This window comes from Heloderma suspectum, chromosome 2, assembly GCF_057233095.1.
Source record: "Heloderma suspectum isolate Gila_16-S chromosome 2, 16-S_ref, whole genome shotgun sequence".
Classification (NCBI taxonomy): domain Eukaryota; kingdom Metazoa; phylum Chordata; class Lepidosauria; order Squamata; family Helodermatidae; genus Heloderma; species Heloderma suspectum.
Window position 1 is genome coordinate 22112312 of NC_139459.1, and position 26740 is coordinate 22139051.

Genomic DNA, 26740 nt, shown 5'->3' on the forward strand with positions numbered 1-26740 from the left:
TGTTGGGCATATGTGTTTCTTAGCATTTGTTCAGTTGTGTAGGTGATCCATACACAGTTGCAGGATTGAACATCTCTAGCATCTAAAACTTGGTGCTACAAAATTTAAAAATATGTTCAGTTTTGTGCAGGGCTACTGCCTAAGAATGCAGTGATAGTTCTTAAATATTTAATGCTGCTTATCAGGAAGCCTGAAATACTTTTCCAGCTCTGGTTAACAGTCTGTGCCTTTCACTGACTTAGCTCAAAATCAGAGTGTCTAGACTACATTCAAAGCTAAACATATTTCTTAGTTGTGATTGTGAAACTGAAGGATCATAATATCAGTTAGTAAATGTGATTTTTATGGTTGCCTGTCTTCTAGAGACCTTACAAACCATTCAACCCACACAAAGCTGAGTTATTGAGAAGTGGAGACTAGCAATTTCGGCTTCCAAATTTAGGTTCAAAACAAGCTCCATGGAGGAATGGTGAGATATAAATGTAATAATAAATAAATAATTCGGCTGTTCTGTCATGACGATTGGAGAAGAGCTATACAGGGTAATGAAAGTCCACCTTGCCATTTGAAAGCTTAGTGCTGCCTCCCACAAGCTGCTGAAACTTTGCTCCACATTGGCTGCATGCTTTCAAGCTCATCTTTGTGGCCTCAAGGCCTAGAAGCTTGCGGAGGCTGAAACTGTCAAAATGCTGAATTCTGAAAACCAAATTCTGCAATTCCATTTAAGTTTTGCAAAAGCACAGCATCACCAGACAAATAATGGGGTTCCTATCAGTTGCTTAGGGGAGCTTATGCATATTTAGCCCTTCCAAACTTCCCCAGAATGTGTGGTGGTTGCGCCAGCAAGTGTGAGCCTGCGGTACCTTCCAAGGGTTCATTATGCACATGGCAGGGAAAGAGTGAGGAAGGTATAATGTTGCAACAGTACTTTGCAAGCTGTGGGTCTGGTGAGAGCTTCTTAAATGTACTACTGATTCTGATCAAACATTTGTATGTCTTTCTCCAAAGGAATAAAATTCCATATTTTAAGTAGTAACTTGGGAAATAGCCCTCTTGGTAGAAAATAAAAAGCCTCAATTTTATCCATGGAGTTGTACACTTAAACTTAGAAATTTATATTATCTTAAAATTTGTTTTGTTGTAGATTCTAATTTAGTTGGCTCTTGCCATTAAATATTGTTAATTTTGTGCTTTATTCTATGCAAAAAATACCTGCAACTCATTATCAACATGGGATTATTCTTTGCCTACAGCACAATCCTAAGCATGTCTATGTGGAAGTAAGCCCCACTGAGTTCAATGGAACTCAATCCCATATAAGTCAGTTTATGATTGTAGTCTTAGACATAAAAGCACAGTCATGTTTTGTATATTTTGATTTCTCTTTGTACAGGATGTGTGTTTCCTTGCATGTGATTGGTCTAAACACATTCTATGCCTAAGGGGAGATACGTAGTTTAGATAATGGAAGCTTGATGTAAACAGAAGCTATTCAGAAAACTGAAATAAATTGGCGTGCTCTGAATAAGCTATACCTGCTTCAAGATTTATTGACTTCAAACAATTATCAGAACAGTTGCAACACACCACCTGAAAGACATGTAAAACTTTATTTGATTAGAGAAGGGAAGGAAATGGCCATTTAAAAGTGCAAAACAATTCTGATAGCTCACCTAGGCCAAAACGTAAATAAAACCAGGGCCTGCCTTAGGGGTGGGCAAGCTGGGCAATCGCCCAGGGCACCGAGCTGAGCGGGGCGCCAAGCTGAGCTCAGTGGCTGTGTTTTTTTAATGTAATGCTTGCAATGAGCTAGGGTGGCAAAAAGCAAGTGTCTGTAACTTTTTTTTCAAGGGTCTATAGGTTGTTTGGGTACTAACTACAAAAATAATCTTCCTTCAGTTAGCTTTTAAGTATGCCATATAGAAGGGGAAGAAATAGAAGCAGTGACAGATTTTATTTTCTTGGGCTCCAAGATCACCACAGACAGTGACTGTAGCCATGAAATTAAAAGACGCTTGCTCCTTGGGAGGAAAGCTATGGCAAACCTAGACAGCATAGTAAGAAGCAGAGACATCACCTTGCCGACAAAGGTCCGTATAATCAAAGCTATGGTTTTCCCAGTAGCAACATATGGCTGTGAGAGCTGGACTATAAGGAAGGCTGAGCGCCAAAGAATCGATGCTTTCGAACTGTGGTGCTGGAGAAGACTCTTACGAGTCCCCTGGACTGCAAGGAGGTCAAATCAGTCCATCCTGAAGGAAATCAACCCTGAGTGCTGATACTGAAGCTGAAGCTCAAATATTTTGGCCACCTAATGCGAAGAGAAAACTCCCTGGAAAAGACCCTGATGCTGAGAAAGATTGAAGGCAAAAGGAGAAGGGGACTGCAGAGGATGAGATGGCTAGATAGCATCACCGATGCAATGAATATGGACTTGAGCACACTCCGGGAGAGAGCGCAGGACAGGAAGGCCTGGCGTGCTATGGTCCATGGGGTCACGAAGAGTCGAACACGACTGAACAACAAATGTTTCTTTTTCCATTTCTACATTGATGTCATTTGTGCTAGGTAAAAATCAGTGGAACACAGCTTTACTTTGAGGCCACATTACCAAGCATTTAGCACTTCAAATATTGTAAGCATTATAAGCACTATATAAATAATAAAGTAAAGCTGGAGCTGTGAGAGGTCAGCTGTTACCTTTTTTATTTATAACATTATTTTTAAAGATAAAATAGTGGATATTCTAAAATAAAGAATGCTTAGCAAAAGATAGGAAGTGCTACAAAACAAAAACTATTGTAAGTAAAACCTGTGATAGTTGTGCTGCATTGCATAGTGCACTGCCACTGCTCAGAATGTGGTGTTTCGAACTTTGGCTTGTGCAAACTGTAGCACAGTGGCTGAGACATCAAGGTTTTGAGCAATGTAATTCTTGATGGACATCACACTTGCACCAGGCTCTATAACTCCTCTGGGTGGCCCCGCAAAACTGACCATGGGGGGTGGGGCACCAAAGGCACTCTTTGCCCAAGGTGCTATTTATCTTAGGGCTAGCCCTGAATAAAACTTTCTGCTTCAACATGCTATCGACTATCTGTCTTTCAGCTCATATTATGCAAGGTTTGTCTGCAGAGTTTACTGAGGATCTAAGCTAAGTTCCAGAAAGACAATTTCAGGCAATGAGACTGGTGGGAATAAGGAGCAACATCAAACCGCCAAGACTCAGAGGCTGGGAGTAGGGCACAGTCAGTACTTTGTTGCACACAGGTAGATGGTTTACCGGGAATGGGAAAAAGGGCAGTACACGGGAGTAACTAGTTGCAGTGTTGAGCAAGGCAAAGAACAAGCAAAAGTACTGGGTCCCAGGAGGCCTGTGGCTTTTGACAGACGTTCAAGGAGCAGGACTTCCAGAAGGGGTGCAATTCCAAGTTTGCCTTTGGTTGATAGTCCTAATAGCGTGGTGCTTTCCATCACTTGCATATCAAAAGGATTCATTTCTGGCAATGCAGCATGCTTGGAGAGATAGGTCATTAAGATAGATACAATATTTAGATGTTGCCCTGATGAGGATACGTCCAAACATAGTCAAATTATGGTTTTAGCGAGATGTGAACAAGCTTAGTCTCTTCCTGGGCCAGCACACAGCACTTGCTCCCTTTTCCTCTTCCTGTGTAGCCAGGACGAGGAGTTTGGAAGTCTTCGCTTTCACCTTTGGTTAACCTCAGTTTACCATGTTGTTTGTACTCAGAACTGAGATTAATCTTAATGCGAGAGCTTCCCTTTGGTTGTTGTGAGGTGCAGGAGAAGCCCTCAGAGCCTCACTTCTCTCGTTTTCCTTCAGATGATGGAGTACTTTGGTCATTCCTGCCCTACCTTCAGAGTCAATAAACCCTAATCATCACTGAAGCTCCTTCCCTTCAAGGATCTACACTCTGAGCATTCTAATTTGTTCTATGTCACCCTCAGTGTTTCACTTATTTCTGAAGAATCTCCTCAGATTCTCCCTGACCCACAGTAAAGCATCTTGACTTTTTCTGGTCCAAGTTCACCACTAGTTGTATGTTGACTGGAAAAAGAAGAAAATGTTTTCCTCATTAGGTTGCTGGACCCTTAGGATGGTGATGGTAAGTGGTGATGGTAAGCTGGCTGCAGGCTGGGCTCCCTCAGTTCTTCCAGCAGTCTCTGCTTCTTATGAGGCTGTGAGGAAGCATCGGGCAACCAGTTGGCACTATGCCAATCCAATTCCTTCCTGGACATTTTTACTTCTGGTCACATTGGCCATGGCATGGAGCAGAAGCAAGCTCCAGCTGTGTACAACCTCCCACACTTAAGTATGGTTAGTTTAAACAAGCCAGCTTGAGAAACCATGGTTTCAAGTTAGCTTGTTGGTAACTAACCATAATTAAGGGTATAACCACAGTTTGTTGGCTTCAGTTACCATAACAAGCTGTGCTTAATCAAAAATTATGATGATGATGATTAATAATAATATTTCTATACTGCCCCATAGCTGACGCTCTCTGGGTGGTTTACAAAAGTTAAAAAATGGAAGTGAAAGCTTCTAGAATCGTTCTCAGGGCTGTGCAGCAGGAGGAGAGGGGATGAATGTGACCCCAGGAGGATGCCAGGCTCATTTGCATCTCACTAAACCATAATCGAGTATGATGTGTGAGTGTAGCCAGTGTATTTTGATGTGCTTCAAAACCACATGATCACATGTGTTGTTGTTCAGTCGTTAAGTCATGTCGGACTCTTCGTGACCCCATGGACCATAGCACGCCAGGCCTTCCTGTCCTCCGCCCTCTCCCGGAGTGTGCTCAAGTTCATTCTCCCGGAGTGTGCTCAAGTTCGTGATCATATGTAATACAATATTATACTTTGCCTTGCAGGCTGCTTTAATGTGTTAGAATTATGGGTTGGATCCAGGATCTGCCTTCCATGAGAAGAAGGAACCTTCTGGGGGAGGGAGGGCTCTGCTCACAGAAGGTCTGACTAATTTGGAGGGATCCCCCCAAACACAAACCACAGCTCACCCGATTTATCAGGTTCTACTGACTCTGTGTAGCATTTTCAGGGAGCTGGATGGGCTGCTGTGGGAAGGGGTGGGTGGAGAAGTCCACTTGTGTCAATGCAGTTGATCCACTGTAAATCTGCATCCAGCCCACTTTGTCTAAAGATTGTGTTAAATATCACTGCAGTGCTAATCTGAATAGCACAGTTGGAGATGATAAAACTGCTTCATCTACCCTTGAAAAGGTCATTTTACTGTGTAATTTTTTTTAATGGCAGCACATACAGAGTTTTAAGAAAAGGCTTTGATAGCGTGCCAAATTATCTGTTTACCACTAAAATGAAGATGCACTGAGGGATGAAATAAAAGCCAGCTGTTGTCCTTTCCCTGAAGCACATGCTCTGTGTGTAATGAAAATATTAGGCAAAACCACAAAAGGGAGGCCAATAATTGTCCCAAGAACTGGATCCTTACGATAATTTTAATAAATGCTTTTGTGTTGAATCTTGAACATTATATTGAGTAGAACCCAATGCTCATGTGATGGGACTCTTTCCTCCCCCTGTAGCCTCCATCCTCCAAAATCTGCTCCAGAGGGTTCCCCAACCTCCTCCTAGTTTCAGCAGTTCCATCAGCAGAAGAACCTCATTTGTTTCCACGCTTTCACTCCATGTACATCAAGGTGCCTTGATTTTAGAACAGAAATTTTATTTTGGGTGCAAGCCTTCCCTCACAAGTACAACTGTGGTAATCTGCATAATTTTCAAGTATGCTGAATGTCGTTTTGAAAAAGGAATTGAACAACATCCCATTTGACTTGAAAACATTGAGATTTATTTCCCACTATTGCTTTCTCTTCGGCTATAGTCGCTGATAAACAGTGTGCAGTTTTCTATCTCAAAATGACTGGTGGAGAAGCATGATAACAAACACAAACTAAACATACTAGTTTCTTGAATTAAAAACTGAAGAATCATTCATTGCAATCTTTGTATTGAGCGGTCCACTAGCCGCTCTTGACAAAGTTAATTCATTTGGAATTTTGCTGGATAAATAACATACCTACAAAGCTTAGGAATTGTTCTTGTGGAGCATGACAGATAAAACTACTTAAATTTATATGGAGCATTTTTTAATGTTTGAAGTGCTTCACGTATCTTATCTCTGTAATCTTGCTAATGAAATGAGTTGGTGATTTTTTACATTTGGAGTTGAAACAATATCAATTCCATTTTCAGGTGTGAAAGCATAATGGCAGGCAACAGTTTGGTCCTCCCAGTAGTGTTATGGGGACGCAAAGCACCCACTCACTGTGTATCAACCACGCTATTAATGGATGATGTGTCAATGATTGTAACGGGATGTCATGATGGACAGATATGTCTTTGGGACCTCTCTTCAGATCTAGAAGTAAGTTTAAATTGTGCACTTCATTATGCTTTTCAAAACAATAAATATTGTTTTATTTAAATATAAATGTAATAGCTTGGTTTATAGCAATGCAATTTAAACACATTTCTGGAGAGTTGTAATCTGAATTGGGTAGGTGTCTGGTAATCTACAGATAAGGCATAGTTACAGTATGTATTCTTCTCCCAAAGCAAAACCTTGCCGCTTGAGCTGATGCATAACGATCAATATATGTTATTGATATTCATAGGCTTGCTTTTGTAGGAGAGAGTGTTGATTTTTTTTAAAAAAAAATCATTAAGCCATGGAAAATCAATGAACCCTTCTAAAAAGCGACTCTGTGGGGTCCTCTTTTCCCCCTGACCTTTTGGAGGTCAACCTGCTAGATCAATTTAACATGAATAACTAATTCAGATACTGAGCCTGGGAATACATTGTTTCTCTTAAACAGTTCTTCTAAAACTGTATTCTTGATTTTTTTATTTCCATGGTGGGGAGGTATAGTTAGGTGATGGCTGCACAAGGCCTTTGAAGATTGGACAGGCTTGAAATCCAAATACATAAGCTAGAAACTGGAATGGTAGCTCAGATCTTCTGTACGCCAGTACTTGCTCTTTGTTCCCTTTATGTGGGCTTTTACCTTCAAAGTCAGTTGTGTTTATTGCATGCATATAGAAAATCACAAGAAGCCATGGAACTTCCTTGGTGGTTGAATTATTTCTGGTAATTAATTCACACAGTTATCTGCTCTGTGAAATTGCAGTTACTTTTAAAAGAAAATATTTTCCTACCACTTGTCTTCTACTTCTGATACTAGATAAGGAAGACAAGTGGCAGCTGATTCAGCCAATGTAATACCAGGTTTCAGTTGCTTAATCTCATTTAGAGCCACAGATGCCAGTTTTAAGTAGTGATCTGTTTGGAAACAAATAGTTGTAAATTTTTTAAGTGTTAGGCAATCCTGAAGTGAAAGCAGCAGCATGAGGCGGTGTGTTTATGCTGGATACTTGTGTTTCTCAGCCAATGAAAGGTGTCTAGTCAACCTGATGCATTTTTTAGGATGCAAAGCACAGGTGTCAAATACAACTGCAGAGACTGTTCTACACAACGTTCGGATATTAGATAAAGGGCATCAGTTTTATTAATTGTAAACCAGTTCTTGTATACAAATAAAGTAATATAAAATATGGATTGGTCTTGCAACCCATTGGCCACAAGCTAGTATTTGAAGGAGCAAAATGGATTATATTCATTTGGCCAATATAGGAGGCAACACAGGAATTACCTGGTGCTTGGCATTTGAGAGAAGTAATTAAAGCTGGGAATCTGAGATTTAGCCACTGAGAACCTCCGATTGTTTTGGTCTTAAGAGAAAAATTGCTTCAGCTTCCTATAATGTCATCATTAAGACTAAATGCTTTAAGTTTAATAGACCTTAGATCAGCCTCCCCCAACCTCTTGTCCATGCTAGCTGGGGATGATGGGAATTGTAGTCCAGCACATCTGGAGGACACTAGGTTGGAGAAGGCTGCATTAGATGCTGCTTCTTTCCATGCATGCCATTACAATCCCCAAGAACCACAAAGGGCACCTTCATACAGCAGGGACACAAGAAGTGTTCTTAACAACTGATTATCAGTTCTGGAATACCCATTGCCAACTTGACAAAGTGGAAGTCTGAACAACTTCTGGAAGCACTGTAGGACCTACCTGTTTATTTGTTTAGGGAGCAATCCTATCAGGATAGGTGGCTGCCTCCGAACTTGGAGGTGACTGCCTATCCAATGCACGGTGGGAGGAGCGCAGAGGGGATCCTCTCCTCTGCACTGCAGTTGCCCAGCATTCATGCCTAGGTGGCCGATTTTGGCTGTCTAGCTGCAGGGCGTACAGGGTGGGGAGGCCAGATGACGCATAGGAGGTGTCGTACTGGCACTTCTGCACTCCCCACCCCTGGGAACACCCCCTTTTGCCCTGCTCTGCACTGCTCTTACGAGCACAGAGCCCGGGGACAATCCGCACCACCTATGAGGCAGTGGGGGAGGGGGCGGAGAGTTGGTTCCCAGAAACTGACCAATGCTATGGCTGTCTAGCTGCTGTCTACTGGCCATAGGATTACGCCTTTATTTATTTATTTATTTATTACATTTCTATACCATCCAATAGCTGAAGCTCTCTGGTTGGTCTTCAGAGCTCAGGGTTAAGTTGACAAAGGGTGAGTAAATGTCAGTGATAAGTTTAATACTAGGGGTATTTTTTATTACCATTTTCCTAAGTAAGTTAATTAATAAGTTAAAGTTAAACGCACGTCTTACCAAAACCTTGCTAGAGGTGTCTTTTTTCCTATAAAAAAAATTTGAAACATGTGTAAAGGAATGTACAATTTAATAAAAACTTACCACACGTGATTATGCCACTCATTCTCTATTAAGTTAGGTCACCAAAACCAAATAGCCTATAAAATTGTGCTCTTAACTCACGCTCACTGATTAAAATTAGCTTTCACCAATCAACCTTGGGCTAAAGCTATAGGTGATTCATCTACAATTAAACTGATTAAAACTTGCAGCCCTATTTAATAGATTTCCAGTCCTGCTGGTGTGTGTGTGTGTGTGTGTGTTTACCAGTATAAAGCCTTCATGACAGGAACATAGGAAGCCACCTTATACTCAGACTATTGGTCCATTTAGCCCAGAATTGTTAACACTGACTGGCAGCTGCTCTCCAGGGTTCAGGCAGGATTTGTTTCAGCCATACCTGGAGATGCTGTGGATTGAATCTGGGACGTTTTGCGTTCAAAGCAGGTGCTCTATCACAGAGGTGCGGTCCCTTCCGTATGATGAAGCTGACTGTGTATTTAAACCAAGGGTAGGCAACTTGAGGGATGCATGCAGCCCAGAGAGGGTCTCTGTGGGTAGCCTAACAGCCTACTCAAATTCCTCTCCCTTCACGTCTCCAACTATATATTTTTTTCCTTTGGACTCTAAAACTTATTTTTTTTTCACTTAACTCTGTGGTTTCTCTCTCAAGAATAATATTGAAGAGGAAAACCATAGAGTATGGAGGGCTAGAGTGACAAAAGACAGATATATTCCATGGTTTCTCAATAAACTTTCTTGAGAGAGAAACCACAGTTTGGCAGGCTGGAGCAGCCATGTCCTCTCCTAGCAGGGAGAGGAAAGCTTCCCTGCCCAGGGAGGGGAGGTTTAAGTTTCTGATGAAGAGTCTCTCCCCGGCCCCGCCCAATGAGGGGAGGTAAGGAGGGTGTCTGTTGGGGTGGGGAGTGTGTGTGTGTGTGTGTGTGTGTGTGAGAGAGAGACAGACAGACAGACAGACAGACAGAGAATGGGGAAGAGGCTATATGTGTGTTTATGTATATTTGAGTGTGTGTGTGTGTGTGTGTGTGTGTGTGTGTGTGAAAGAGAATGGTTTTGGCCACATCCTGCCGTCATGCTGCCCTTGACCTGGTTCCACATGTGGCCCTCGAGGCAAAAAGGTTGCCCACACCAATCTAAATACACAAACCAACGTGTCAAAGTCATATTTTTAATTTAAGTAAGCAAAATGTTTAAAAATAAAATTTGAAAAGGAAAGTGAGCACTAGCAGGAGGCTTCCTTTATCTGAAATAAAAAGGCCTTGTGTTAGTAGTAATAACAAGAGTAGTGTTTATCATCTAGAAATTGCCTAAAAATTTCCTAGGTGCTGTACAAAGATTAAAAATGACACAGGCATTTGGGGAAGCTATGACATTCACAAATTTACTTTCCATGGGATTTGTTAACTATCTATTTAGAATTTAACATAGCTTCAGTTCAGCTGGGATGCCAAGTTATGGTTTGGTGCTACCAGGCCCACCTGTTTCCTCTTCCTCCTCATTTCGTGTTTGCATGGAAACCAGAATTGGAAACCTTGGTTTGTCTGAACAGGGAGACAGAGGCACTAGATGAAGACAGACTAGTTCTGCTGCCTCATTGTAAAGGAAATAATTGGTTTAAGGTGTTTTTCAACATCATCATATTTTTTGAAAATGACATACTTGTCTCTTAATTAATTAATTAATTAATTTTCTTAATCGCCCATCTGGCCGGCCACCCGGCCACTCTGGGCGACGTACATCAATACAAACAGTTTTAAAAGAATAAAATTTTACATTAAAACATTCTATTTCTAAAAATACCCTAACCCACCCCAAAAGCCTGCCTGAACAACCATGTTTTTAATGCGTAGCGGAAGCTCATTAAAGAGGGGGCATGGCAGAGTTCCTTAACACACGTTCATTTCCAGAGTTGTTGTAAATGATGCAGCTTATATAAAGAACTACAGACCTGTCTGATTAGCTGTTGGCAAAATATTTTCTCCATAACTTTGGTACCTTTTATTTAGCAATTGTGCTAAACCATACAGAGATCTTCTTGTAAATTGTTGCTCTGCATTTCTTTGTTTCTCTGATCTTAGATAAATCCTAGAGCTCTGTTGTTTGGTCATACAGCTTCAGTTACTTGTTTGTCCAAAGCCAGTTCTTCAAGTGAGAGACAGTATATAGTGAGTGCGTCAGAAAGTGGGTAAGTGCTCTCTTTTCCTGTAATTGATTACTTGATTCCACCTCCCCCGACAGACACATTTTGTTATAATATTCATTATTAGTAGGGTCAGTTTGGACAATGCTTTTCCACCATGATTGCAACCGGGGAGAGATCAAGAGCACTCCTTGAGCTTGTGTCCTTGTGTTTGTCTCCTGTTCCCATCATCAGAAAGAAAAGTTTAAGGAATGAACCAAGACTAGGTTCAGATGAATGCAGGAGAATGATTGGTTAATTGCCCTTTGTGTTGTTTAGGGAGATGTGCCTCTGGGATGTGAATGATGGAAGATGCATTGAATTTACTAAATTAGCGTGCACGCACACTGGCATACAGGTAAATGATTTAAATATGGACTAAACTGGTTATGTAGAAATAGATATGTATATGTAGGCCTCACTATAACTGCTTTTTAACCTTTGGTCTCATTTAAAGAAGTTTACAGTAATGGAGTTATGTATTTTTCATATAAGTGTGACAGATCAGTTTTTTGCATTGTGAAATATTCAGGAGCTGAACACATGAGCCATTAGTGATCTTTTGAAAGAACTGGCAAAAAATAAGTTAACTATAGTTGTATTCTAAGAGAGGTAAAGGGAATGATTGTTCCTTCCTTTCAGTAGCCAGCTAGAGTGCGGAAACAGTGAAAGCCAGATAGTTTGTCATTGGGGTTCACTAGTCACTTACGCTGAATAAATTCCATTTTATTTGACGTGTGATTGCACATGCAAAAGGCAAAAATTGCTGTTATTGAACTTACAAAGCTTTCTTCAGAAAGAGCCCAGGACAGATAACAACCCATATAAAACACAGTACACCACATAAACCATGTTAAAATCATTACTCAAAATCAGAAATATATAATACAATATGATAAAACCATCTACATGATCATTCAGTCAATCAAAAAACAAATAGAGCACTTACCTATACCTCAAAAACCTGCAGAAATAAATAGGTAATTAATGGGCACCTAAATTACAACAGTGTGGGGGACTGCCAAATTTCTATCGGAAGGGAGTTCCGCAGCTGGGGTGCCACCACTGAAAAGGCCCTGCCACATGTGGTAGCCCCACAGGCCACATTCCTCAAGGGCACCAGAAGCAAAGCCATCCCAGCTGATTTTAAATCCCAAGATGGTCAGTATTAGGGAAGATGGTACCTGGGTCCTGAGCCGTTTAAAGCTTTGTACAGTAGTAATAATCTCCTTGAATTGGACCCAGTAGATCACTGACAGCCAGTGCAAATATTTCAAACCTGGTGTGATATACTCACATCTCACTGCCCCTGCCAATGCACAGGCCAGTAGCATTCTGCACCAGCTTCAGCTTCTGGGCTGTCTTCAAGGGAAGCCCCTCATAGAAAGTATTGCTATTGGCCAATCAGAAAGTAATCAGAGCATGGATTACTGTTGCCAGGATATCCTGGTCCAGGCTGTGTAATGGGAATTCTGATTTGAACATTTTGGACAATGCAACAAATAAAAAAGCTGAACATTCAGAAGCATGAATCGTTCTGTCATATACACAGCACCTAGAACATGTTCAGTGTTGGTTTCATAAAATCTGTTAATTATAGCTTTTATTATAGGGTGAATTAAAAAATCTGCTGTGATACAAAGATGGGGTACTTATGTGATCTGAAAACAAATCCTGTGTTGTAGACTTAAAAAACCCAAAACAAGATGCACAGTGGCTGTGCTTACACAAAATAAGGAAGTCATAATTCCGTAGGATCCTGACTTACCATTCAAGAGCAAGCATATTCGTTCATGCTGCGTTATCTCACCTGCTTGGCTTCTCCCACCAGTAGGAGTGGCTTTGATAAATAGGAATTTGCCAGCAAGAAAAGCTTAATGTTATGTCTGAACCCAACTCCTGGCTTCTTGCGCCGAATCAAGCCAGGAATTGTAAGCTGACTTCAAACCCTGGTTTCAGACTCTGGCTTTTTTGGGGAGCAACAAACCAAGAGTCCTGGTTTGGATGAAACAGTAAACATTTTCTTTGCTAGTGAGTTCCTGATTACTGAAGCTGTTCCCGTTGGTGAGAGAAGCCAAGTGGGAATGATTGGGCAGCGTGCACCAGCATGCTTACTTGTGAATGATAAGTCAGGATTCTGGCTTATAGTTTTGTGTGAATGTGGCCAATGTGAGTGCTGAACCAGGAAGGCTCTGAGATAGCTCTTGTATTTTCTTAATTTAGTTCTATCAATTCACAATTGGGACCCAGCGTGAAGGAAGACTGTTGTGTCATGGCCATTATCCAGAAATTCTTGTTGTGGATGCTACCAGCCTTGAAGTTCTTTATTCCTTGGTGTCAAAGATCTCTCCTGACTGGATCAGTTCCATGAGCATTATTCGATCTCACAGAACACAAGGTTAGCTCTTACGGCTCTTATTTTTCAGGAATTTTCTTGGCAACCATAAGAAGTTTATCATTATCATTTGGTATAGATAACTTGATACCCTGTCTTAGGAACCCATCCGATCATATTTGAACTGGTCTTTATAAAACTCCGAATGAGGACCAGATCCTTTGCATCTTGTTCTGCAGTTCTGGGACCATGGTGCTGTTCAGCATATTTTGTCTTTGGTTCCATTCTTTGTAGTCCTGTCCTTTGTGTTCATATGCTGCCCCCATCTTATCCTACTGAGCATGCCGGTCGGGGATTCCTCAGTGAAAGCATCTCAAGCTTCCACTTTTCTGTTAAATATCTGTTCGTTAGTAGCTCATTTAGCAGGCAAACTATAGCTGCTTCTCCATGAACCTAGAGCTTGACTAAGGTTTTTCTTAACTGCTCAACTTGGAAAGATCCCGCTCCTATGTCTCAACAACATGGGTGCAACTTAGAATCTGAGCTGAGCCTTTAGTGATGGATCTGTCATACTACACAGTTCAAACCTATTTCTGATTCTTGCGCTACTGTGGTGTTGGGAAAGATGCTTTAAATGTCCTTGTAAAATTCTTCAATATGGTTATATTCTGAGTGTAGGAACAATCTAGGTTGCCTAAATCAACTCATTAACATTGGTAGACCTTGGGAAATTTATCAGGAGGTATCTAGTGCAGTCTCTTTTAACATTCATGCTAGAAAATTGTTATGCTGTAAATCTTGGTTTTTCACTTACTAATTATTTAATAGCAAGTTACAAGCTTGTTCTTAGCCCAGAGGCTTTAGTACCAAGCAAGAAGTCCAGAAATGGTTTCTGAAAGTTTGGGAGAATACCATGGTAGTTTCATACCGTAGCTTATGGAGATGGCACAGGCTATTCCATCCTGTTTCCTGTCCTCATCTGCTGTGCAGATGGGTGTGGGACAGATGTAGGTGTGGCTTACAGGGATTGGATGACCCAGTTCGCACTATGAAATAACTCATTGTTTGTTAAGTCTGGGTTGTTTGGAAGCATGTGGTAGCAAGTGGGCTGGCTCCTGACTGCTCACCCTCTTCCAGTGTGCTAAACAACCCAGGGACACTCTGTTGCTGGGTTGTTCTCCATCACATACGAACCTGGAACTCTGGGTTGTTGAGGGAGAAGCAACCCAGAGGTATAACCCATGGTTTGATCTTGGGTTATAACTCTGGGTTGTTTCTCCCTCAACAACACAGAGTTCTGAGTTCACACATCACGGAGAATAACCCAACGATTGGCGTCCCTGGGTTGTTCAGCACACCAGAAGCAGGGGAGTGGTTGGGAGCTCACTTGCTCACTCCCGTGTACTCCCCAGACTGGGTCAGTATCTCATTTTGGATCCACAGAACTGGAAAAAACAAAAAGGCCAAGTACAGTGGTCAGAGTATTAAGGTTAGATATGAGAAACTACTTGGCTATGAACCTAAGTAGGTGGACTAACCAACCCCTCAAATTTGTTAGGATGAAGTGAGGGAATTATAGGAATATAGGAAGTTACCTCCTACTGAATCATGTCATTTGTTCATCTAGCTTAGTATTCCCTACACTAGGTTTCCCCAGCCCCATACCCTCCATATGTATTGGACTACAACTGCCATCACCCTAGTCAGCATGGGCAGTGGTCAGAGATGATAGCAGTCCAAAACATCTAGAGGGCACAGGGTCGAAGAGAGCTCCGCATGGTTTGCCATTTGCATTTTGAAAATTCAAGCTGCGGCATGCCACAGCTTGCCATTAGGTGTGAACCTGGTCGGAGTGGGTTGTTGGGGTGGTTAACAAGCCACCCAGAATCCATGGCCTGTTTTCAAAATGTGCCATGGCAGGAAGCCCCACGGGGAAATTCAACCTGGTGGCTTCCTGTTCCAGGCAAACGGGCTCACTGACTTGCAGTAGCTGTCCAGGGTTTCAGAGTAGGGTCTTTCCCAGCCCTAACTGGAGATGCTGAGGATTAAACCAGGGAGCTTTTTTTATGCAAAGCATGTGCACTGCCACTGAGTTACAGCCCTTCATGAAATATCATATATATGCTCTGCTGAGCTTCTCAGGATATGAATGTGATATATAATAAATGTATTTTAGGGTGTATCTCCACCAGCTTTTCTTAGTAAGGGGATTAAATAGTTGGACACTACCTTTATGAAATAATTCTGACTCTCTCTTGCATGAATATAGTATTTATTTTTTACTTTCATTTTCCCTAGAGGATACTGTTGTAGCAGTGTCTGTGACTGGCATTCTTAAAGTGTGGATAGTAACCTCTGAAGTGAGTCACATGCAGGTAAAGAAAAATAAATCTAATTTCATACTAACAGCTTCCCCTACCCCCTTCCAGAATGAACCTTACTACCTCTGATAAAAACCTCTGTGGCTTTTTTATCATCAAAACTGACCAGACAATGTTCAGTATCTCAACTGCAGGTTGGTTTTCAGAAATGCTTCTGTCTCTGCTCAGATATGTAGATTGACTGTAGACAGATAGTATTTTAAAATACACTCGTCTACAGACTTTTTCTTACAGTGTGATTATTATGCCTTGAGTTACTTTGGTTTATGCAGATAGGAAGATTTCGTTCATAACCTGCATTTAGTTTTGTTCTTCCCTGTTGTAAAATGTGGATTAAAATGTATAGTTAATGCCTCAGTTTCATTACCTGTCATCAGTCTTGTTTGTTTAACATTTCAGCTGCTTCAAGAAGGAGGAACATCTCCTGATCATATTTCTAAGATTCAAACAGCTTCCACCCCTATAACAACTACTGAATGGTAGATGTAGACAATATGCTAGGATGAAAATTACTTTCTGGGATGGAATGGGAGGGTATTTCTGGCTACCCTACCGTCCTATCCCAGCAAGCAGTGTAGAGTATATTTAGAATAGTATACAACATATAAAAGAAAATTGTTTTTATATAACAATTTAAGTACAAGGAATATACTGGCAATTGTTATATTTAAAATCAATTTCTCAAGCTAGGTTTTAAGGCTATAAAAGTAGTAGGAAAGATTGATAAGAAAAAGATCAGCCCAGTCACATACCTTCGTTATAAGGATGCAAAGGCTGAGTAGAGAAATGAAGTCTGTTGGAGATTATTGCATGAGTAAATATTTACATTTAACTTCATCTGTCTTTTTAGGATACGGAACCAATCTTTGAGGAGGAGTCAAAACCAATTTACTGTCAAAACTGCCAAAGCATTTCTTTCTGTGCATTTACCCAAAGATCACTTTTGGTGGTTTGCTCTAAATACTGGAGGGTAAGGATAACCAGTTAAGTAAAAGCTGGCTTTTCTTTGTTGTACAAGCTACTGTAATCAAATGTTCCATGAGGCATGCATGCAAAGAAGCTCAGGATAGTCAGATTCTAAATCAATCAGAGTTTGATTTCATAGAATACATAATCACTTTGACACATGTGAGCTCACATTGTGTTGCTTTTGTATTAGAATATTGTAGGCATTTATCCAAATGCTATGGTAATCTTTAACAGAATGGCTAAAATACTGAGTATGGCTTTCGAAGGTTTTCTTAAAAAAAGGGGAAAAAAAAGAATTCTTTCTAGTATTGATGACACAACTCCTGGAGTATTTTCCCTCTTGCCTTTCGAGGCTTCTCTTGCCTCCCTCTGGCCTTCTGCATCATGACTAAAACATTTCTTTTTCTGCAGGCTTTTGACTTGCTGAGCTGAAAAGTTTTACTTATCTTTTGATTTTTGTGCCTGTCAGCTGTGACCTTTTGCTTATCTAGTGTTTTTAAAATGTTATTGTTTTGTCTTTTTATTTAGTTTTCTAAATGGGATGGTAGGATATAAATGCTTTGAATGAATAACAGTTGCAGTCGCTATAAGGAGACCAGCTGTTGTATTTTCATTATGCATTTTAATTTGTTTTATTTACACTTCTAGAATACCTAGAAAGTGCAGGGGATGCTGAGTTCCTAGCTATCCAAATCCTGACACATCTTATGATATAATGATTGGTTTCTGTTATGTAATTCTTTTTGTTTAGGTGTTCGATGCTGGAGATTATTCCTTGCTATGCTCAGTCCCAAGTGAGAATGGACAGACTTGGACAGGAGGTGATTTTGTGTCAGCAGACAAAGTGATCATATGGACCGAAGATGGTGAAAGTCTTATATATAAACTGCCAGCCAGGTACACGTACTTACAAATATCAGGGCAAAGGCAAATGGTTTCACCTTGGATAATGAGAGAGCTGCTTCCACACACTTCATGCAGAACAGAGATGGGTGAAGTTAACAAACCAGGATATCAGACCATGGTTGGATCCTAGTTTGTTATAACTAAATTACATTTAGAATGAAAAAAAGTTCCCTAAGCTTAGATATGATGGGGAACTGTGGCTAGTTCTAAACTGGAAGGTTTTGATCTCCTTACACATGTGAAGGGGGAGGAAAGCAAAAGGGGGAGTCTGTGTCCTGGGCAGACTTGTTCCCATAATACTAATTGAAAGTTCTTCTTCGAGGTCTCTGTGCATCACACATATGGGCTTTGCACCTGCGTGGAGCCTTGATTCAGGAAGCTTCTACAGCTGAGGAATTTTGGCAGGAACCCCTCTGCCACTGTCCTAGTGCACATGTCCCTAGTGGGTTCTCACTCATTCGCTCAGTTCTCTTTTGACCTTCATTGCATGTGCTTAGTAGGGAGCTTTTCTCATCACTCGCTGTTTTAAAAAGTGTCGTGTTTGACAAAACCTGAGGTTTTTTCCTTCTTTCCTCTCTTCTATCAAGTATTTCTATCTGTCACTTTATTTTAATTTCTTTTGTTTTCACAACCTTTCTGATCGACCTCATGGGTGTATGGCCCTCAGGGTCTCCTTTCGAAAGCGCACCCGCTATGGGGCAAAACTGCCGCTCTCAAATAGGCACTCTCTCTGTCTGTTCTGCCTTGGTGAAGGGCATGTCGTTGAGGCTTGTTCTCGTTGTAAATCTTTCTCGAAGCAAGTGAGAAGAAACAGGCCAGATTGGTTAAAAGCCACACTTTGGAAAAGGGTGCTGGAACTGGTGGAGGAGCCAAAAGATATGGCACACCTGCCAGTCTTGCCCTCACACAACGCGCCTGCCACACAGGAGCCTGCTCCAGTGTTGGGGCTGTCATCCTCTCAGCATCATATTTTGCTGAGTACACAAGATCCCCCCATTCCGGGCTGATCTTTGGTGCTCACATTGGCAAAAAGACTAACAAAAAAGGTGAAAGTCTCTAAGCAGAGTAGTCTGTCTTCTTCACACTCAACTAAGAAGAAAAAGACTTCTAAAGAAACATGTGATTTTGCTTGGGATTGCGCATTGGAACCCTCGGGTCTTTCTAACTCTGAGCGAGCACCTTGTGATCGGGATCAGTCCATACAGGGTGTGTCAGCCAGCACTCTGACTCAGGATGAGGAGCTGACTGTCCCGCTTGTTTTGGTACATACCACTTAAGATTGACAGTGACCACTGCTACCGACTGCATCTCCAACTGCTCCACCAGTGCCTACTAGTCTGATGCAATCGCCTGTACTGATAGTTTTACCCGCTGCTCCACTAATGATATTTTCACCCATTGGAAGGCCACGGTACAGCCTGCAATCGCTGCCCACATTCACTGTATTTGGTGTGGTCATGTGCCTCCACTACAAGAGATCATGCCCCTAGTTTTTCCAAGTGAAGCCGATATCGAGAATGGTTTAGATCACCATTCTCTGAGTGGGGCAGCCGTTCAGTGTGGGATGTGTGGTACAGGAGACCCCAGGATTGGGTTGACTACTGTAATGAGCTGTATGGCCAGTAAAGCCCTCGTCATCCCGAACCTCCCCATTGGGGAGAAAGTCGGTACTGTCAACATCCATTGGCTTTGGTGTTGAGACCTCCAGATCAACCGGTTGGTCCTTGCCCTTTGGCACTGTTCGTGCTGCCTGTTCAGTGGCCAGCGCCACTTTAGCAGCAAGATGTAAATTCAGTCCTGTTTAACCTCAGAACCTGCACCAAATGTGTCCGAAGCACCCCAGTGGGTAACCAAACTAGTCCTAACAGACAAACATCACTACAGACAAAATTGTAAACTGAAATCTATTTAAGGCTTTCTTTCAGAACAATACAAAATATAAAGAAAGTGGCGTGGTGGTTATATGAGCATTAGAAACTTTCTCTATGATTACAGGGAAGAGAATGCAACAAAAATAGAAGATTAATTAAAACAATTGCAATTGCCAAAGCTGGTATTATGAATTTGGCTAATAGGATAATGGCTTGAGCTTCTAACATTGTTATGACTCCTCCTTCCAACTTTCTCCTGTTTACTACTTGTGGTTTAAAGCTAAACTAAAACAAACCGAGTGTTAACCCTCCCATTACTTCCTCCTGCTTCTTACTTGAATATAAAAACTATGCTAAAGCATTACTAAGTTCCTCTAGGCATGTGAAGAACAGGGGTGGGAATTAGAGTGAAAGGGAAACCCAAGACCTAGAAATAATTCCAAATGCCAACTCTGAAGATGGGGTTCCAAATCCCATCCTCAGAAATAACCTCCAAGTCTCAAGGTCAGGAATCACTCCAAGTCCCAAACTCAGAAATAATTCTAAGTTCTACTTTCAGAAAATATTCGAAGTTCCAAAGCCTAAGATTCTAAAGGAGTCCATAGTTACCCAGATCCTTGGGTCTGGTGGCATGGCAGAAAGAGTGAAGGGAAGTAACAGCAGCAGCAGGAACAAGAGCAGCAATGAGCTGTCATTACCTGTGCTTTTATACACTTGCTCTGGTCAAAGGTGGGGCCCCAAGGAGCAATGAGACAACCATCCCCCAATCAAAATGGGGTGGACGTAGTTAGAGCATTTGCTCAACAATCACAAGTAAGGTGTCTCATCTGTCTCCCATAATTTCATGTGTTTGTGGAACATACCTAGCACGATTACAAATGGGTTACTTTGAAATGGCCCAAAACATGGCCCGAAGTCTGCCATCTGGGCATGTTATCTTGATTGACGCATTTATCCCTGGTATGTCTTCTTGGAACTCCCCGTCATCTTTGGCCATTTTTGGTCATATCTGCCCGAACACCTCCTCCCTGTTGTCGCTCATGCGCAGGGCTACAGCTTCCCCCACCCAACTAGCATCGAGTAAGGGCATTCTCTTATCAGCAGGTATACACCACAAGATGTCAAAACAGTACTTTCCCTCTTCCTCCTCTTAGTAGGCATCTGAACATGCTCAGTTCTTCTGTTCATCTTGCTCATACACTCTGCCAGCACTCCGTGGCCTTGAACAAGCTCTGTGAAGCCACTTGTAAAGACAGCTGCATTTTTTCCCCTTTCTTCAAAGACAGTCCTGCAAAATCTTAGACTCTCAGTGAAACAATACCATTTAACATAGAATCAAACTTCAAGGTCTTCTCACCCAGTGGTCAAGTGTCTGGAATGTAAAACTGGTTATGAGTTTGGGGTCTTTTAGGGGCTCTTCTTGTAGGTCTCCTCCAAACCCTCATTCAGGTAATTCAACCATTCCAGATCAAATTAGCCATCTTTACTGTTTGTTAACCCTTTTAGTACCAGATTAACACAAGACATTCAGCCTGCCTTACCATCTGTCCAGCTTCAGATGACTTATCAACAGAACATTTTGCCAGTTTTATTACAGCCACAGGCTGTTCACTTACAGATCGCTTTACCTGTTAAACAGCCACCATCAGCGCTACCCTTGGGTGCACAAACTGATATGGGTAGTGCTCTGTCACACCCTATGGAAATAAGAGAGAAGTACCTACCACGTCAGGTCCCTTCAGGGGAGTCTCTAGTGTCTGGAATGGAAGGTTACCAGTCAGATACTATGTCTCAATCTTCTTGCCCTCTTTCTATCTCCTTGCTAGACATGATCGTTGGCTCCAAGGAAGTGATATCCCCATCGGAGGATCTGGGACAATTTCCAACCAGATTCTCAGAATGGCAGAGTCTTTGGGCCTAGAAACTCAGCAGGTGGCTTCTGCAGTGCAAGACCCCGTTTTCAATTCAGTAATTGTGGAGTCTTTCAGACCACTGGCCATTCCTCTACTCCCGGCTTTAGAAGAGGCCATCAGACAATCATGGAAAGTGCCTTTCGTTATGCCACCAATATCTAAGTGCTTGGATGGTATGTACTGTCTGCAGGAGGCCAATACTGAGTACTTCTTTAAACACCCAGCCCTAAATTTGATGGTTGTTGAAACCACATAGGGCAAGGCCTGCAGAGTTCACTCCTCTCCTCTCAGACAAAGAGGGCAGATGCCTGGATTTACTTGGGAGGAGATTATATTCCTCTGTAGCGATGGGCCTTAAAATATTGAACTACCAGGCAGCAATGTTGGGGTACCAGCTACTGCTATGGGACAAAGTGGGACGTCTTCATGAGCTGACTTCCCTCTTCCAATCAGAGGCTCTGAAGCTGTATAGGCAGCAAATAAATACATCATGCCACCGAGTTGATTGTGACTCAAAGGTGCTAGTTGGATCCGTAGTCCTACGTCACCACAACTGGTTGAGGTCATCCGGTCTCTCATAAGAAACCAGGAGCTGTATTGAGGACTTAGCTTTCAATGGGCAAGGCTTCTTCAACACAAAAACTGATGATATGCTCGATTTGGTACAGAAGGCTTGTACCACAGCGCGTTGTATGGGTTTTATGTCACAGCAACTTCCCAGGTAACAGCCCTGGTTTCAGTCATCTGCCACTCGTTACCAACCTCATCAGCCAACTACAGCACAACAACATCAACAGTGGTCACAGGCAGGGCAGGCAGGGAAATCGTTCTTAATGTCAAAATTCTGCAGCTATTACAGGAAGCCCAACAGCAGAAATAAGTGGCAACTTTGACTTGCTTGCTGCCATCCTTCTTCTCCTTGTGGCCCTGACACACATTTTTGCAGTGTGCCCGTTTGCTTACCATTTGTTTGTTTGTTTATTTCATTTCTATACCGCCCAATAGCCGAAGCTCTCTGGGCAGTTCACAAAAATTAAAACCAAACAACACACAATAAAACAATTTAAAATATATAGAACATTAAAACCACAATATAACAATACAACCACAATAAAATGTAGTAGCAGTGCAGGAGTTTAAAATAAAAATTTTTAAAACAGCAAAGCTAAAAGTTTAGAAAGCTAAAATGCCTGGGAAAATAAAAAGGTCTTCACCTGGCGCTGAAAGGAATACAATGTAGGTACCAGGCGAACCTCTCTAGGGATCTCATTCCAGAGCCGGGGTGCCACAGCAGAAAAAGCCCTCCTCCTAGTAGCCACACACCTCACTTCCTTTGGCAGGGGCTCACGGAGAAGGGCCGCTGACGATGATCTTAAGTTCCGGGCAGACACATATGGGAGGAGGCGATCCTTCAGATAACCTGGCCCCAAGCCGTTAAGGGCTTTAAATGTTAACACCAGCACTTTGAATCGGGCCTGGAAATGGACTGGCAGCCAGTGCAGCTGGAAAAGTACTGGCGTAATATGAGCTCTCAGGCCAGTCCCTGTTAACAATCTTGCTGCCCTATTTTGGACCAGCTGAAGTTTCTGGACTGTTTTCAAAGGCAGTCCCACGTATAACGCATGGCAGTAATCCAGATGAGGAGTTATCAGAGCATGGATCACTGTAGCTAGGCTATCTCTGTCCAGATCAGGGCGTAGTTGGTATACCAGCCTAAGCTGATAAAAAGTGCTCTGTGCCACTGAGTTCACCTGTGCCTCAAGTGACAGTTCTGGATCCAAGAGCACCCCCAAACTATGAACCTAATCCTTTAGGGGGAGTGCAACCCCCTCCAGAACAGGTTGAATATCACCTAGCCGGGCAGACGAACCACCCAGTAACTGTACCTCCGTCTTGTCTGGATTGAGTTTCAGTTTATTAGCCCTCATCCAGTCCATTACCGTGCCCAGGCACTGATTCAGAACAGCCACTGCCTCACCTGGTTTTGATGAGAAAGAGAGGTAGAGCTGGGTGACATCCACATATTGATGGCACCTCAGCCCACACTTCCGGATAACCTCCCCCAGCGGTTTCATGTAGATGTTAAACAGCATGGGGGATAAAATAGAGCCCTGTGGAAGCCCATGGCACAATTGCCGTGGCACAGAGCAATAATCCCCCAGCACCACCTTCTGGAATCGGCCATCCAAGTAGGAGCGGAACCACTGTAGTGCAGTGCCTCCAACTCCCAACCCAGACAACCTATCCAGAAGGATACCATGGTTGATGGTATCGAAAGCCGCTGAGAGGTCCAGAAGAATCAACAGGGTCGCACTCCCCCTGTCCCTCTCCTGGCAGAGGTCATCCCACAGGGCGACCAAGGCAGTTTCCGTTCCAAAACCAGGCCTGAAGCCTGATTGAAATGGATCTAGATAATCCATTTCATTCAACAGTGCTTGGAGCTGTCCTACAACCACCCGCTCAAGCACCTTGCCCAGGAAGGGGACGTTGACCACTGGCCTATAATTATTAACATCCTCTGGGTCCAGGTTAGGAATTTACAACCTCCTGGACCCAGCCAGACATCCCCTCCTTGTTTGATTTAATAAGCCATGAAGGGCAAGGGTCACACACACAAGTGGTCGATCGGACTTGGCCAAGCACCTTGTCCTCATCCTCAGGCCTCAGTAACTGAAACTCATCCAATAAAACTGGACCAGATGGTGCTCTGAACGCCTCTACCAATGGAACTGCATTAATCATGGTGTCCAATTCATTATGAATCTGAGCGACTTTATCTTCAAAGTGCCGTGCAAACTCGTCACAGCGTGCCATCGAGGGTTCCACCGTCTCTCTCCCTGGCCCAGAATGTAACAGGCCGCGAACCACTCGGAAAATCTCCGCTGGATGACACTGAGAAGATGCAATGCTGGTGGAAAAGAACTGTCTCTTTACCACCCTCACCGCCACAGAGTAGGCTTGATAGTGGTCTCTTACCTGTGTTCGGTCAGACTCAGCACGAGCTGAGTGCAACATAACATTGGACTCATGGGTTCTTGCAGTAGTCTGGAGGGGCTGCTGGATCAAGTTTGATACCCTCCCTCCTCTCGGTACTGTGCTGGTCACTGCCCTGTCCCTGGTCCTCCATACCGAAGTCCAGAACCTCCTTGAGAAAGGGAGCCTTTCCTTTGAACTCAACTTCAGGATGGTTTCTACTCAAGGTACTTCACAGTACTGAAGAAGTTTGGAGGGCTTCGGCTGATCACAGACCTTTGACAGCTGAACCTGTTCATCTTGCCCAGGAAGTTCCGCATGGTTTCCTTGGTGTTTATCCTGCCTCTCCTCTTTCGAGGAGATTGGTGTGCCTCTATCAACATGAAGGACGCCTACTTGTACATTGCCATAGAGGAATTGCACCAATGCTGCTTCCACTTGCCATCAGTACCAATGCCTACCAGTTCCAAGTGCTACCCTTTGGTCTCACCACTCCCCCAAGGATATTCACCAAGTGCACAGCAGTGGTCTGCTCCGACCTGCAACTGCAAGGCATAGAGATCCATCCATACATATACAATTGGCTGTTGTTGGCGTCAACAAAAGTTCAACTTCTTTGGTCAATAGAGGTGGCCTGCAATCTCCTTCAGGAGCTTGGACTCTATATCAATGTGGAGAAATTGCATCTTGTACCAACACAGCAGATCTAATTTATAGAAGTGTTATTGAACTTCCATCTGGAGTGTCCCTTCTGACCTGACAGTAGGGTAAAGGTGCTGATTGTCCTGGCATTAGAACTGCAAATGAGCAGTTCTACCATGGTGCTCAAAGTCCAACATCTCCTGGGTTTCATGGCTCTGATGATGGCTGTCATTCTCTACTCTCGATTGTGTATGAGATTGCTCCAAAAATGGCTCATACGCAACTTTGATACTGATTGGGACATCCGTTGAACCAGACTGTCTGTCCCCAGCATCAAGAGACTCTCTCCAATGGTGGTTGGTACTGAGCAGTCTAACCCAGGGCATGCTGTTCCTTCAACCTTCTCCATCCAGGGTTGTGACTACAGATACGGCACTGTTGAGATGGGGAGCTCCCTGTCTGGACCTCGCGGTCCATGGATGATGGACGGCCAATGAAGCCACATAGCACATCGACCTTCTGGAGTTAAGAGCAGTGAACAAAGTGCTTCATGCATTCAAACTGGACCCAGTGGGCAGGTCACTTTGGACAACATGACAGTTCTCACGTATTTGAACAAGCAGGGAGGTACCAGATCTCTTCCACTACTCACTCTAACTCTTCAGATCTTAGACTGGTGCATAGTTCATTGAATCAGACTTGAGGCGATACATGTGGCTGGTGACAACATTGTCCTGTTTGAACTTCCCAGCTGGACCATGCTGACCTCCCACGAGTGGGAGTTGGACAGAATGGTTCTCAACAGCCTCTTCCAGCTTTGGGGGATGCCAGAAATCAACCTTTTTGCCACAAGAGAGAATGCAGTTTGCACAACTGTGTCAATCTGGGGTCCTGAGCTTGTCAGGATCCTTATCAAAATAGATTTGGGATAAGCCAAAGTGAGACAGTCACAAATGGATCAGCTTAACACTTTATTGATTACACATGTGATAGTACATGGATGCAGAAATAAAGCAAGGCAAAGAACCTCATACATTCCTTGTGCTGACCAGAGCTGTCAACTCCCCCCACAGGCACACATGTATCTGGGTCCCAATCACTAGATGGCTCTCCACAGACTGATAATCAGTTCCCCAAGTTGGTATGCACACAGATTCCCCTTGAGGCGAAGCCAACTTGGCATGAGTTAACAATGCTTATATACCTTCTCTTCCATGCCCTAGTGGTTGCATAAAGCATTAGTCAAGGCAATAGGCCCCAACATTCCAATATGGGCTTGGAAGCTTCTCAGCTCTTCATGGAGACATAACACTGCACTCTTATGTGAGGGACCAGAGCGACCTGGCAAGAGTGAAACAGCTTCACATTTGTTGACATATAGAACTGGTCTTGTCTGGCACCAGCACTCCCGTGTGAGACAGTCTACTTAATTACCTAGAAGCCACCTTCTATACTATGTTAACACAGGCCTCTATGCACTTAAACTTGGTAGAAAGTGATTGTGGAAACTCACTATACTCCTCACCATGTCTTCCGGTGCAGCCCACTACAACAGCATTCTGCAGCAGAGTGGGCCAAAGACTGGGATCAATAGGCAGTGCCTTCATATTTCAGTGGACAGGGGCACTGTTGGACCTGTTCCCCCCATTTCCACTGAGGACCATGGTCCTGGTGAAGATCGTGACGGACGGAACAGAGTGTATCATTGTGACACCATGATGGCCATGCCATCCTTGGTTAGCCCCACTACTCAAGATGGTAAAGGGTCAGTA

General features: G+C 42.9%; 1 protein-coding gene across 7 annotated transcripts in view; it reads left to right on the plus strand.

Moving 5' to 3' along the window:
• WDR7 (WD repeat domain 7) overlaps nucleotides 1-26740 on the plus strand; it is a 307789-nt gene that overhangs the window by 14270 nt on the left and 266779 nt on the right. For 6 of the 7 annotated variants that reach the window (XM_084832957.1, XM_084832964.1, XM_084832959.1 and 3 more), the window contains exons 2-8: nucleotides 6253-6424; nucleotides 10878-10984; nucleotides 11258-11336; nucleotides 13202-13376; nucleotides 15612-15688; nucleotides 16545-16664; nucleotides 17415-17560. In XM_084832957.1, the coding sequence (XP_084689083.1) occupies nucleotides 6266-6424; nucleotides 10878-10984; nucleotides 11258-11336; nucleotides 13202-13376; nucleotides 15612-15688; nucleotides 16545-16664; nucleotides 17415-17560 (863 nt within the window). In that variant the 5' untranslated portion in view covers nucleotides 6253-6265. Of the gene's footprint in view, nucleotides 1-5582; nucleotides 5697-6252; nucleotides 6425-10877; nucleotides 10985-11257; nucleotides 11337-13201; nucleotides 13377-15611; nucleotides 15689-16544; nucleotides 16665-17414; nucleotides 17561-26740 lie in introns of all 7 variants that reach the window. The other variant, XM_084832958.1, reaches the window with a different exon arrangement.